This window comes from Hesperophylax consimilis, chromosome 7, assembly GCF_061612785.1.
Source record: "Hesperophylax consimilis isolate HC1 chromosome 7, BYU_Hcon_1.0, whole genome shotgun sequence".
NCBI lineage: Eukaryota > Metazoa > Arthropoda > Insecta > Trichoptera > Limnephilidae > Hesperophylax > Hesperophylax consimilis.
In genome coordinates this window covers 12981847-12997840 of record NC_142842.1, presented here as the reverse complement: position 1 = coordinate 12997840, position 15994 = coordinate 12981847, and the positions used below count along the sequence as shown (strand labels likewise).

The 15994-nt window shown below is 37.1% G+C and overlaps 2 protein-coding genes across 3 annotated transcripts in view; one reads left to right on the top strand and one right to left on the bottom strand.

The window, feature by feature from the left end:
• poe (E3 ubiquitin-protein ligase-like protein poe) overlaps positions 1–15994 on the top strand; it is a 133893-nt gene that overhangs the window by 56298 nt on the left and 61601 nt on the right. For both annotated transcript variants that reach the window (XM_089633226.1, XM_089633227.1), the window contains exons 40-42: positions 140–345; positions 723–953; positions 2229–2373. In XM_089633226.1, coding sequence (XP_089489352.1) covers positions 140–345; positions 723–953; positions 2229–2373 — 582 coding nt within the window. The remainder of the gene's footprint in view (positions 1–139; positions 346–722; positions 954–2228; positions 2374–15994) is intronic.
• Positions 8462–12240, bottom strand: LOC149422334 (uncharacterized). Its single transcript, XM_089633228.1, has 5 exons — positions 11628–12240; positions 11025–11204; positions 10177–10327; positions 9114–9633; positions 8462–8597 (listed from the first exon to the last, which is right to left on the bottom strand). Exons 1-5 carry the CDS (start codon positions 11819–11821, stop codon positions 8587–8589), a joined length of 1056 nt encoding a protein of 351 aa, XP_089489354.1. The 5' UTR covers positions 11822–12240; the 3' UTR covers positions 8462–8586.

Here is a 15994-nt window from a genome sequence, read left to right as displayed (position 1 = left end):
TATTAGAAAAATTTTGATTTTTCTTTTTTTTCAATGCTTGAGAAATTATGCCCCCTTCATTTAGGAACAAATTCAAAGAATGGTAGGTCTCAAAGGATGGGTTTCACTTAATATGAAAAATGATTAATTTTATTTTCAGAAGTGACCCAGATCACGCTGAGCAACTCTGGTGCAGGCGGGGGCTCTGGAGGGGGCAAGGAGGGTCGCAGCAAGGGAGCACAGGCACTCTGCCAGTGGCAGGAGGTGCCCGGCCACCCAGGCCTCGTCACCGCCGTGCTGCAGGCCTCCAATAACCCCGTTGTCATCATGCTCAGTCCGCAGGGCATCCTGCTGCAGGAGATCAAGGTACAGTGGATGTGGCACTTTACAGCACAGTTACTCAAGTGACAATTTGCATTGAAAGTTACACTTTTTTAATATAACTAACAATTTACAGTAGAAATGATGTTTTACAGTTGAAACACCTCTTTAACCTATCTATAGCCAATTTATTTCCAATGTTGAACTTTGGAAAGATTTGAGTGATTTTAAATAATATGCGGTTATCAAAACAGAAAGAAGAAATGTTGCAACTGGCTTGGTCGGGATTCATAGATACAATTACAGACTGAAAGCAGAATCTTGTGAGGTTAGGTGCGACTGTCGTCTACGTCAGTTACATAAGTGATACTTTTCATTTGGACTCATTATCTTTAATAAAGTAACATGGTGTTATGTTCCAGGTGGTGCCAGCCAAGGCGAAGATAACCGACATGGTGGCCGTGCGTCACTCGGCTGCCGGCGACAACAAGACCACGCTGATCCTGCTGTGTGAGGATGGCAGCCTGCGCATCTACGCAGCCGCGCCAGAGCTCACCGGCCACTGGCTGGCGGCGGCCGTGGCTCCACCTGCCGCCGGCCAACCCGCGCCCCTCAGGGCCCGGCGACTCAAGCACAGGGCCAAGGCCCAACAGGTTGGTTCTTATTGATCTCTTCAGATCTCTTATATATATATATTTTTTTAAATTTTTTCCTCAAGGGCCTTCTAAGTGTGAAGCTAATGTTAAAAATGAGCTGGCAGAGAAAATTATAATTGGATGGAGTAAGTATAGCAATGATGGAGACAATATAAAATATCTACATAAATATAAATGCAAAAATGTCTCGCAGTGGACAAATCAATTGGAAGCACCTCGATACCGTGCTGTGGAATGTCATCCACCAATTAAATATAATGATGTTTTTGACACATTTAGCTTTGGTTTCCGATTTCAATCAGAAATTGCTGGAGGGACCAATGAATGCAATGTAATCCTTGACCTAGTCCAGGGGTCGGCAGACCACGGCACGCGAGCCGCTTTTGGCTCTTTTCATAAACATTGCAGCTCTTCAACTCCATCTTCACCTCCACTCCGGAGCCTCATTAAAATACCATGATACACAACTGCCAAATGAACTGAAACAGCACGATCACAATGCATATTCTCTATTTGCATGCTTGCACTAATACTGTATCAAAATATGTCTAGATACCATAAACGTCCAATATTATTCATGAAAATTTTCATCAACAGTGTTGGATTTATTTGATAATATCTGACACTGTCTCCAAGATAAAGGTGAAGTGAATTTGACTAAATTGTAATAAGCTGCATCTATCTATACAGAGGAAATCTGAATAATCTACTGCAAAATTGTGCAGCCAAACAAACCAATTAACCTTTTGAACGCGTTAATTTGCTCCGTTTTATCTATACTCGTACGCGGTACATATTTTCAAATACCTATGCACGCAATTATATGTCAAATTATAGCATTCTGGCATGATTTATTCGACTATATAAACAGATTATTCTCCACAATATGAAAACAAATCCTCGTGTGTCAACACTCTTAAATGTTTATAAAAACAAAAACATAAAATTTCATACAAAGACGTACCGTATCTTTTGAATGTGGTCCCGCCATTCACTCGGCGTGTGTGTACTTAGGCCACTGCGTTGATAGACACAAGTGGGACACCATGATCACTTATCATTTTTAGTTATGAAAAGTTATGAATGACATACTAGTACTAACGCCATCCGTTGACAAAAATTATTTTCCGTATCAACTGTTGATACAGCCGCGTGTGAGTATAGACTTTTTGCCGTAACAACAGTTGATACGGCCGCGTGCAAAGAGTTAATAATAGTACATTTAAGCAGTTGAAATACCAGGGCTATTGCAATGAATGGTTTGACCCACAGAATGCCGGAAGGCTCGGATCGCTTCTCACCTTCCCCATTGACTTCTTCGAGCACTGCGTGGTGCTGGGAGACGTGGAATTTGGGGGAAACGACCTGCTCCAGGTTTACAACACTGCACAAATCAAACACAGGCTCAATACTAATGGTAAGGATGATTTATTTATTTTTTCCTTAACTTAATTTTCCTCATGAGTTAAGGTCATATATTACACTCGATTCTTTTAACCTTATATATATATATTTTTTTTTTTATATGTTTATGGTGTGTCACGACTGTGTGGGAATTTTTTTTTCCAGTATTGATCTGTGTGATAGTGATAAAAGGGTGTTAAATGGAAACATAATATCACCTAATTTTTTTAACCCTATCCCTGCGGGAGACGCACGCCTGCGACGCACTGTACATGCCCTGTACGCGGGTGGCACATCTGTGCGACGCAAAGTTTCTTCGGCGTTATGGGTATGAAACATGCTTTAGCACGGTAAAACTTATACTCCTAAAAAATCTCACATCTTTACACTACTGACATCTTACGATATTTATCCACAATACGTATCCTAATCATCGATACAAAGATTTGAAGGGATCTTCCAACTCAGAGCGAAAAATGAATCAGTTTGAATTCTTCCCGCGTCTTTACACACGTTATTGCGCAGGCGCATTTTATAAGATTCTCAAACAGAGACGCTCGCCGTGTAGATTACATTGTCTTATCGAATTATTGTTTGCTTTTTCGTGGATATGAACTATTTTAATTACAGTGTACATTCATCTGATTTATCATATTTTAAAATAAGTTCAGTTACATACATTCATTCAAACTATTGAAGAAATATAAAATTTCGTCAGTGTTAGATTATTTTCAAATAAAGATACGTGGTTAAAACTTTTTTTTAGTGAAAAATCAAGTGTAAAGTTGTACAAGTTTGACTTTTTATCAATTTTTGAAAGTATTTTTATTGCCAAAATACAAAATGTCGGGTCGTGGTCTTAATGACGAAGAAATATTTGGTGCTACTTTAGAAATAGATTCAGATTTTGAAATTAGTGACAGTGACGTCGATAATAATTGCGAAGCTGCTGAAATACATGAAAGCCATGATTCTGAACCCGAAATGAACATTGAAGAAGGAGAAGAAGTGGTTGAAAATCTGTGGACTGCCGGCCCTTTCGTACCCATTATTTATGAATTCGACGATTTCGCATCAGGTATCAATCCAGATACCAGGTTAACTGAAGACACGCCCGAACTTATGTTTTTTGAACATTTTTTGAATACAGAAATTATGACAAAAATTGTTGATGAAACAAATCAATTTTATCAATATAAAATTAGGACGATGGATTTTACAGCAAAATCGAGAGTTACAAAATGGGTTGATACAACAGTCTCAGAAATGTACGTTTTTATTGCGTTAACATTTGCCATGACTAGGAACAAACACTTAACTATCGAGGAACATTGGAGTACGAACCCCATAATCTTTTCACCAATATTTGGAAAGACAATGCCCAGAGACCGTTATCAGATAATATTACAGATGCTCCACTTTAGTGATAGTAATATTCAAACGCCTACTGATAGACTGCATAAAATACGTGTTCTTGTTGACCACACACGAAAGATTTTTAAATCAACTATGATGCCCCATGAAAATCTATGTATTGAAAAAAGCATCATCGTTTTCAAAGGCCGTCTATTATTCAAGCAATACATTCCATCTAAACGTCACCGATTTGGAATAAAAATGTTTGTGATGTGTGACGTCATGACGGGTTTCATTCTCGATTTTATAATTTATGTTGGTTCTGATACAGAAAAAAATGATACTCAAGGTATTGGTATTTCGGGAGGCGTTGTAACCACCCTTTTGTCAGATTATTTCGGAAAGGGTCATAATTTGTGGTGCGACAACTGGTACACTAGTCCAAATTTATTTAAATATTTACACGAAAAAAAAACTAATGCTTGTGGCACTGTTCGGAAAAACAGGAAAGGCATGGCACCTTTTGTTAAATTGAAGAAAGGGGAAATCCAATCAAAGCACCAATCACCGTTGTTAGCTTTGAAATGGCACGATAGGCGTGAAATCCACATGCTGACCACTCTTCACGATGGTTCTGTTGGACCATCGGGAAAAATAAATAGATCGACAGGAGAGCCCATTTTAAAACCACAATGTGTTCTAGACTATAACAAGAACATGGGTCTAGTAGACAAAGCTGATATGATGCTAAGCAACTTAAGTTGTATGAGGAAGTCACTCAAATGGTACAGGAAAGTTGCATTTCATATAATTGATTTGTATTTATTAAATGCTCACATAATATACCAAACTGTAACATCAAAAAAAGTCAGTTTGGCTGATTTCCAAATGGCTGTGATTGAGCAATTACTAGAGAAATATCACAAAACTTTGCCGAGTATTTTACGTCCCACAACATCAAGAGATTACCCGATGCATTTATCATCGAAAATTGTTTCCAAACACATGCCCATTAAAGTTCCCCCTTCAGCAAAAAACACAAACCCTCGTCGAAGGTGTCGTGTCTGTGCCACTTCAACACTGAAGCCCAAAGTCAGAAAACTTACTAAATTTATGTGCTTAGAGTGCAATGTGCCGTTATGCGTTGAGAACTGTTTCAAAATTTATCACGATAAAAAAATATATTAAGTGATACATATTTACGGTGACATAATAACAGAAAAATTATTTCATTATTTTTGTAAATTTAAGTGTAGTTATTTTTTATTATATGAACCTTTTTAAGTGTGTCAATATTTCATGTATCCAGTCAAACGCGACATCGCACCCATAAATCAACCACTTACATCGCACCACAGTTGAAGAGCCCTACTCCGGTATGTAAAAGCATGTGTATTGTTATCCTTGAAATATTAACATGGCCGCCCGTTACATTATCAGTTACATCACGAATATATACTTCGAATTTTTATCAAGTCCCATTGACGTTCGGATTGTTTATTTATACTTGAAAAGATAATTCAAGACATAAGCGACGTATTTTTTAAAACAAATTTTAAAATCCATGCGTGATTATTGTTTAAAGTCATAAATTAGATAATAAATAAATAGCCCCGCGTGTGAACGAAGTGATACAAATTTATGACGCATAGAAAAGGTTAAAATATGTTTGGAAGTCATCCTTTACCTCACATAATAGAGAAAAACTAAAATTAATTAAAAACTAAACTTAAATCTTCAAAAGGAGTTTGTTAACTGACCCTTCTTAGTAACAAATTATCGTAGTGTGCGAAGTAGCTGTTTCTTTTCATGACAGGATCAATTATTTTTGTTTTTGGTTCAGCTGTCATATATCTAGTGTTATCTATGCTGAGATTAACTGCCACTGGTGACGTGCTCCATTTTTACAAGTGGATTGAGTTTTAATGCTGAACCAAGTCGGAGTGTAAACTTTAAAATAAAATGATAAGATTTTCTGTAGGAGCTTCCATTGAAACATAAAGAATTCGGAGCAAACATAGCCATCGAGGATGAGACATTTTTCTTGGTGATGTGTTGCCTAAATCTTCAGGAAATTTCCCCACCGTATTTTCTGTTTTATACAAATATAACTAAAACATACTCACGTCTCGAGTTAATAATTAAGATAACTCTTTGACAATTTTCTGAAAATTAACCACTGACTTTTCTCACAGTTTTCCAAAGCTTGTCATATTGTTCCTGAATAGAGATGTGGCAAACAACTGCCAAAATGATAATTCGTTCATGTGAAGCAACCAAATTATCCATTGTAATGGTTTATCCAAACGTTTTTCAAGCAAAATATATAGATATAAAATCGTACCTACGAAGCGAAGCGTCGTGCTCTGTCAAGCTATCGTTAATAATAGTAAACAACTTTATAATAAATCCGACGGAAGATAAAACGTAATCGTCGTTAAAAACAACGAAAGTTTAACACGTGGTAGTGTTCTCCAGTGACTTTTTAACATTTTACCATTGTTTTTTTAATAATATAAACTATAAAATTCACTGCATCCCAAACCAAAGTGTTGTGTACAACGGATAAAGTGCGCGGATTGGCCGCTTTAATTATGAGCTCACCTTTCAGGGCTCCTATTGGTTGCGTTTGTGTTGTGAATTTGTCATACCCCTTGTTTACCATCGAAACTATCTAAATTCTGTGTATTAAATCCTTTCAAAGTGACAATTGTGCGTCGAAAGAGATTACTCTCATCTCGCAAAATACTTTTTAGTATACATTTGTGTATTTTTTCTTTTAAATAAAATTATCCAGAACCTACAAAAAAACATATCCGATAATTTCGTGAATAAAACAGAAACTTTTCGGTAAAACCGATAGTGGATTTCGTAGATACATTCATAGTGATAAACTGTTTAAAGTTATTTGTGCTCAATTAGTGCAAATATAAAAAAAATCGTGATATAAAAACTCGATACGGCGACTTTTGTTTTGATTTACATAGAGCTAGACCGATTGCCCACCTACGAATTTTCAGGCGCAAAGCTGAACAGAACTAATACTCTGTTTCAAACATTGTTTTTTTTTTTATGTGTCCTTATAAAGTAGTGTTTAATAATGAATCGTCCTAAAAAACGACACATAAGCACCATGATGTCTCCTAGTCCAGAGGATATAGGAGGAAAGTGCGTCACGATTGAGGATGCGGATGAAAACAGCTCGGTTACGTCATCCAAAGGCTCGGACGTCACCGAAGCGGAATATCCTTGCGCTTCAGGAGTAGATGTGCTCAATGAAACCCAAGCACATTTGACAGCTCTTCAACTTGTGTTAGCAGAGAAGCAATCTAAGGTCTCAAAAGACCAGCAGCTGAGGATCGCTAGAAACGTATCGGAAGTTTTCAGATCCGTATCTCAGCTGTTGTTGGAGCGAGAGACGATGCGTGCGGATTTAGCTACAGTTACAGCACAACTTAGAATGGCAGAAATAAAAATACGCCACGAGAAGAGGGAAAAAAGGCACCTTGAGCGAAAAATCATACAATTACGGCCGTTGTTCCCAATCCTACTTATCAACTGATGAGCCGAAATTTTGGCTTAAATGCACAACTAAGCTCTTCCCAACGCAAAAGTGACCACTGAGTGATCAACTAACTTAAGGGACCTAATTTACTGGATTAAGCATGCCTCAGTAAATGACTAGTTATAAAAAGTGTCAAAAGAGTGAAAAAAAAACGTCATTTTGCTGTCATCAACATTCGTGCACTTGTCAGTTTAAATTTTATTTTTTATTAATATGGACAGCGATGAAGAAGATATTTTAGATATAATAGATATTGCTGAATGGGCGGAACTAATTGACGATAATATCGGGTTGCACAGGCGGCGACAAGATGTAGATGTCGATTTTATTCAAATATTGAATGACAAAGATTTCTTCAACCGTTTTCGTATGTCAAAAGCTTGTTTTTTATATGTTTTAAATCAAGTTGAAGGAAATCTAACGTATTCAAGTGAAAGGTAGGTTTTTACTTATACAATTGTCATTTTTGCAATCAATATGCGAAATATTTTGTACTTTACCTCTTAATTAGATTCAATTTAATGTTATTATACTTTGCTTATTGATTTTCAGAAACTGCCCCATTTTGCCATGCAATCAATTGCTTATAGCATTACGCTTTTATGCAACCGGTAGTTTCCACATTACAAACGGAGATTTTTTCAAAATAAGTCCGTCTGCCACCAGTAAAATTGTAAAAAAGGTGTCTCAAGCCTTGGCAAGTTTGAGACCTCTTCACATACAATTGCCAAGAGGACAGGAGGTGAATGTCGTCAAGAGGGAATTTTATCAAGTGGCTAGATTCCCCAATGTAATAGGTGCAATTGATTGCACTCACATCAAGATACAATCCCCTGGTAAGTGTTGCATACATGACGTGTGTTTGTTGTTTTTCTCAACAGCATCAATTAAGTATGTATTGTGTTAACCATCTGCTCTCTCCAAAAGGTGGGCCAGAAGCTGAAACGTTCCGAAATCGAAAGGGATACTTCTCTTTAAATGTTCAAACAATATCAGATGCTAGAATGAGAATCAGGGACATAGTAGTCAGATGGCCAGGAGCTACGCACGACTCGCTCATCTTCCAAGGTTGTCGAGCCAAAGCAATGTTTGAGACAGGCCAGTATCCAAATGGTGCACTCGTAGGAGACAGCGGATATCCATTAAAGGTATTTAACACACAACATTAAAAATACTGTGTTCAGTTTTTGAATAGTTTTAATAACATTATTTGGAAAATTATGCAGGACGATAATAATATAATTGAACGATACAGGCAAATGTGCATCATTCTTCTCACAGGTGCTCCACTTGATTTACTTCATGTTAAGGACATTCTGAAAAAGAAAATATTACAAACGTATTAATGTTTTATTTCAGACGTATCTTCTGACCCCATACAGGAATCCGGAAACACCCGTCCAACAAAATTACAACCAAATACACATCAAAACAAGAAATGTTGTAGAAAGGCAGTACGGTTTATGGAAAAGAAGATTTCCTGTCTTATCAAATGGCCTTCGATTGAACCTCAACACCACAATGGCAGTCATAGTGGCATGTGGAGTTCTGCATAACATATGCATTAATCGTGGGGAGGAACTCCCAGAAGATTTGATCCATGACGTTGACGATATTCACAACAATGTGGCAGAATTTAACAATGCGGGAAATATTGCACATTTAAATAGAGACATTATTGCAAATAATATGTATGTATGAGCACTATTTTATAATAAATATTATCTTCTTTTTTATTATGAGTAAAATTGTTTTAGAATAGAGTTGTATAATTGAGACGATGTTAAGATTGGTGAAGATTTAAATAAAAATATTAAAAACAAAACAATTACCACTTTGTAATTTTTTTAAAATGGCCTCCTTGGCTTTCCTCTCCAACCTCAGAATATCGAGTTGAATATCTGATAGGGCAGCCTTCGCGGCCCTCTCCTCGTTGAGGATCCGCAATGTTACTTCTGCCTGGGCAGCCTTCGCCATCCTCTCCTCATTAAGGGTTTGCAATGTTACTTCTGACTGGGCAGCTTTCGCCACCATTTGCTGATGAAGGATTTCCAGTTGAATTTTAGATTGCATAACTGTCTCGACCTTTTGCAATTGAAGGATTTCCGTTTGAAGATCAGCCTGGGAAACTATAGCCTGCTTCTTCTTTATCTCCAGGTCTCTCATATCCTTTCTCTTTGTTCCTTCCGTTTCGAGTTTAGCGGTTGCGACTCTTTGAAGGTCACTAAGGAGTGAGTCCTTCACCGTTTTTTTTAAACAAATTCGCCTCTTAAATCCCTTCCTGGGAACTGAAGGTGGGAAAGTTGGTACTGAGATCACTGGAGTTTCAGGAAGTGAAGTTGGATTTTCATTCTGAAAAACATGAGGAGAATATCAACGTAATTCGTTTTATAACCAACAACAAATATTTTATTTTATATGGTGAACCAACCTTTGAAAAGACCATGTAATAAAATAACATTCTTGTAAAGGATGAGAACTACTTTACTGTTTATAAGAATAAAGTAATTAATATATTATATGGATTTAGTTGTTTCAAATACAACTAACAATATTTTTTGTTATTTGTTTTTGGGGTATTATGCCGTGTTGCGCTAACTCCTTCTTTAGCCAACGTTTCAGACAGCATTGCAGTGTCCATCATCAGGGCAGATGTGTTATTATAAGATGTGTTGTTATTATACAATAACACATCTGCCCTGATGATGGACACTGCAATGCTGTCCGAAACGTTGGCTAAAGAAGGAGTTAGCGCAACACGGCATAATACCCCAAAAACAAATAACAAAAATACTTTTGGCCGTGAAAATCTTAAATCATATTTAACTAACAATATCCTTTAATGCGACTTATAAGATTAGTGAGACGTCAGGATAAATTAAATAAAAAAATTACCAATGTCCATTCCACGCTCCCTGTTGATTCCTCCTGTTGACTTTGTGCCGCTGTTGGCTGCATTTCTTCCTCCCAATTACTGCTAGTAGATGCCTGTTCCTGTTGACTACAGGCACTATTCTCTTGGACAGCAGGAGCATTCGAGTCAAACCTTTTAAAATAAAATGAAGGATTTCAGACCAAAATCATATAATATGAACAAGTCATGCAGATGTACATTCCAGATATTTTATTGAACTACAACGCTTCTAAGTTTAAACTAGCAAATAGTTTGACTTCAGCCTTCAGAGGACGAAGCAGCTATCGTTATAATAATTACACATCAGAACTTGTTTATAAATAAAGTGTTTTTTTTTTGCAAATTGTATAATAATATGAAAATAAAACAATCATTTTATTTATAACCACGAATTAATTGCAATAACAAATTAATTGTTTAGTTTTAATCAAATTTTTCAAACCACAAAGTTACTGCTAAATCCAAAATATGTATAACAGTATGGTTGAGTATATGAAAGAAAAAATAAAATGGAGTTCTACAAATTAAACTTGATAACAAAAAATAACTACAATCATTTCAGCTTTCAGATTCCACTATGTAATGTTAGAAGTCAGGATTTATTTCAGTACAGAAATTTTGGGACTCAACTTACTATACATATGTTCCGCGATGCTCAGAATACCAACGGAGGGAAATAATTATACCGAGTCAGTGTATGTCTTCAATTTATTACAAATAAATACAAAGATTGTTACCGAGGCACTTCAGTTATGTATCATACTATGTTATTTACTATAAATGTAAAGGCCCCTAAAAGGGCATTAATAATTAAAATATTTAAACTTACGAGTTTTCCAGCCCGGAAGAACTTAACCCAATTGCTGCTTCAACCTTTAGCAGCAATGGGTCTTCTGTGGCTTTGGTGGGCCCTCCCCCCGTTCCAAATACCTGGCTACGAATGCTTGCCCTCTGCATTCGGGCATCTCGTTTTATGTTGTCCCACGCCTTTTTGAGAGCTACGAGGGACCTACAATGGTATAAAACATTACTGATATTGCATCACGAGAAATCAATTAGCAATTCTAACTAACCATCACACCGTTTCCGCAAGGTTGGGCAGAGATGAAGGACCGCCAAACAATTCGGTCTTGGCACACACTGCTTGCCTCTTTTACATTCATAGATCGTCTCATACATACTATTCTGTTATATTGACTCTTGATATGGCTTGACTCAATTATCTGGTTTACTTGATCGTGCCATGTCTTCCTCGGGCGTCCCGGACTTCTACCATTCACATTCGCGTCAAAATATATTCAACTCGCACTCCTTTCTATGTACCCAAACCATCTGCGTCCAAAATGAAATAAAATGAAAATCAATATCATCAGATTGTTAATTACATTTGAATTTGAAGAAGACACAATATAAAATGGGATATATAACGTACCTTTGAGATGAACTGCCACTGTTAATTTCTATCAAAATTTGGTTCCACGCGTCTTCCTTCAACTTTGCCGTCAAACCATAGTTGGGGCCACCAGTAGTTTTGGATAAAATTATCCGCGACGACGTTATCAACTCTACTAATTTCATTTTTTCGTTTTGGGTGAAATTCTTGGATCGTTTCGGTTTGTTTTCCATTGTTTGTTGTCAAACGGAGCGCGAGTAGAAAGCAAGTAGTAAACGTCAAGTGAAGCAAAACATTCGCGGCGCCAAGCACTGTGACATTAAAGTCAAGCTAACACTTTATTTTTAGCATATTACACACGATTGCTTAAAAAAAATTATATATATGTATATATAAATATCCGTTTATGTAAAATAGTATGTAAAACAACTTATATGCATTAATTTAAATACAATTATTAATTTTTCAATATTAATTTAACTTTGAAAGTTTTTACTTTGACGTCATTTTATTGTCTATGAAAGTGGGCGGACCATTTAAGTTTTTTAACGGTTAAGTTGTTTGGAAAAAGGCAAATCGAGCGTTACTGAGTAAATCGCTTAGCTGATTGAAGGCTGAGAATGATCGTTCGAAAAATTGGGAACAACGGGTGTTAGAGTCTGATCTCGGGCCTGTAATGCGGAGAGTGGCAGTGGCAACGGAGGCTACCCTCTCTTTTGCTGACATCGCCCGAAAACAGCCATATGATGCTCACCAACCCCCACCAATCACTCAACAAGGACATCGCGTCGGACCACCAAGACCTGCCGTTTGCATCTTTCCAACGGATGCGGACGCCACAAAGGACAGTGACGGTACGAAAAAAATGATTGAAGATACAATTCGGCCATCTGAACTAGGCGTTCGGGTCACGGGAATAAAAAAAATAAGAAATAAAGGCATCCTGATCAATACGGCAACCACGGGCGAACAACAAAAGCTATTAAATGCACCTTGCTTCGACAACTCGAGCAAACTGAAGGCCCGACTACCGTCAAAGCGTCTACCGAGACTGATATTCTTTAATGTTCCCCGGGACCTGACCGACGAAGATTTTTTAAGGATGGCTCTCACTGGTATTCCCAACGTTGAAGACATTGAAGAAACTATTGCAGGCTGTAAACTAAGTCACCTGGCTGGTGCTCGCACAGGTAACGCTTGTCACCGTATCTACGCAGTACCCGCTACCGTACGTAAATTTCTAGTCGAGCAAGAGAAAGTATTTATAAGCTGGACTATTTGCCGCGTCCGAGATTTTATTGGCCTTACTGTCTGCACCAAATGCTACATGATTGGTCACTCATACAAGTATTGCAGAGATACCAAACCCACATGTGGACATTGTGCTCAACAGAATCATACTGGTGAGTCCTGCCCAAATTCCACCATCAAACCAGTTTGCGCGACATGCACCAGATTTGGTAAGCCTGCTGATCACTCAACTGGAGATAGGGACAACTGCCCGGCCTACATCGCTGCACTCAAGAACGACCTTGCAACTATAGATTATGGAGTGTAACATACATGAGCATAAGTGCCTCACCATCGAGAATTATAATCCCGTGACGAACTGTCTACGAATAATGTATATGAACGCGAGAAGCATCCGTAATAAGTTTGATGAGATCGAAGAAAAAGTAAGAAGTTCGCGGTACATTGTACACGTGCTCGTCATTACGGAAACGTGGCTTAAGATTGGAGAGGAAAAGTTTTACTCCCTGAATGGTTACAAAAGTGTTTTTTCTTCTCGCCCCAACGAAGGAGGAGGCGGCGTAGCAATATATGTGATTGATACTATGAAGTGTGCAATTATTGAAAATTTCTCAAATGAAAATTCCTTTTTAGGTATAACGCTTAGTAGCAGTGATAGGAAACCAGTTAACATCTATGCTATCTATCGAAAACCCAACACAAATATGCAGGATTTTCTAATACATCTAGAAAAAATACTGAACGAAAGTAGACAAGATACATTAATATTCGGAGACTTTAACATTGACATATCCATATCCACACATTCTTCATTAAATTTTTGCAACATCTTACAATCTTACAATTTTTCAATACATAACAAAACATTTCCCACGAGAGTCACTGATACAAGCTGCACCTTAATAGATCACATCTTATCAAATAGGCAAAACATTCAGACTACTATATCGAATATTGATGATCCACTTAGTGACCATAATATACTTATTGTTGATTATAAGAACAACTTAAAAAAATGTTTTAATAATAGAACCAAATCCCGGATTACGAGACCTATCATCAACAGTATGTCAGTAAAATCCTATCTTCTTGATAACAATTTCACGATCAACTTAAGCAACTCAGAAGACCCTTTTAAAAGTTTCAATTATCACATTAAAAAGGCAATAGAATCAGGTACAACTACACCAAAAACAGGATTAAGAAGTCGGGTACAACTGAATACTCCGTGGTTTGATTCCAAATTAAATACATTAATCAAAGAACGAAACCAGATTCACAAGCAGTGGAAACAAGACCCTGGTAATCTTACTCTTGTAACACTTAAAAAGAGATTGAGAAATACCATTACTAATTATAGGCGAAATCTAAAACACAAATATTATGCGAACAGCTTTCAACAAAACCAAAATAACCCCACTAAAACCTGGAAAATCATAAACTCTATTCTATCAAACCGAACACATAAACCAACTAACGAAATAGAATCCCTCGTGGTAAATGACTGCGTAATTAAGGATCCGAGCCAAATAGCATCCGCATTTAATGAGTTTTTTCTCTCAATAGGAAAAAAGCTAGCAGCTACCATTCCGTCATTCCCGGATGACTGTAATACCGTTTTTGTGGAACCGAAGGCTTGCCAATCCTTGTACATGGCTAGGACAAACAAAGATGAGGTACTGAGGATCATCTCTAAAACTAAGCTGAGCTAAGCAGCACCGGGACTCGATGGAGTAACACCATCAGTTCTTAAGACTTGTAAAGAAGAATTAGCGGGTCACCTTACAGAACTTTTTAATTGGTCACTGTCCTCGGGAAAGTTTCCAAATGAATTAAAGTTAGCGAAGATAATACCTATACACAAAGGAGACTGTAAAACATGTATCTCTAACTACCGTCCTATATCACTTCTATCGGTTTTTTCAAAAGTATTTGAGACCATAATCAAAGATAGACTCCTAAAATACATATCTGCGAATAATATCCTTACACCACAACAATATGGCTTTCGGAAAAATTCTAGTACTCAATGTGCCGCCTTTGATTTTATCTCCAACCTTCAACAGTATATAGACCAGGGTGAATATGTGGCAGCCATATTTATAGATCTCAAAAAAGCCTTTGATACGGTCGATCATGAAATACTCTTAAAGAAATTGGAATATTTGGGAATTGTTGGGAAGCCCCTAAATCTCCTCCGAAGCTACTTAGATGATAGATTTTGTCTTGTTGAAGTCAAAGGTGTCTCGAGTGGCTTAGGTAAAATCACATGTGGAGTGCCACAGGGATCAATTCTTGGGCCTCTGCTTTTCTTGCTATATGTCAATGACATAACTAAATGTGGTATCTCTGGAAACCTCCAACTTTATGCGGATGACACTGTAATCTATTATCACAGTACAAGCCTGAGTGACCTGGAGTCTCAAATGAATGTAGATGTCTCAATTCTAGCTAATTGGCTGCGTATTAATAAATTGAGCCTCAATATAAAAAAAACGCACTACCTAACTTTCGGCAATAAGGATTATGTGCCAATGAATATCACACTTGGAACTGAGAAGCTCCAAAATATAGAAGTCACGAAATATTTAGGGCTATTAATAGACTCTAAACTTTCGTGGAATTCCCATGTTGAGCATGTGAAATCTAAAATATCCCCAATAACCGGCGTACTGTACCGACTCCAAGGTCTTCTCTCTACATCTCTACTAAGGGCCACATACTATGCGATGATTCACTCCCATCTGAGTTATTTAGTTAGTATCTGGGGCACTATTACTAAAAAACAAATATCAGAAATACAAGTGATTCAAAATCGAGCAATAAGGAATATCTACCGTCTACCGTGGGATATACATATCAAAGATATATATTTAAAGACAAACATACTTCCTTTTACGGTTCTACCTAAATACAATATCACTTGTACAATATTACAAATCATACATAGATCCTCACACACTAACATCAAACCAGCATTTAATTCAGACATACACCAGCACAAAACACGGTCCCAAAATCTAATACACCTAGCATCGTCTACCCACACAACAAAATTTGGTATTAACTCATTACAATATATTGCATATAGACAATACAATGCATTACCTAATGAAATAAAGCAATCAGTAACTAACAAAAAAATATTAGTTAAA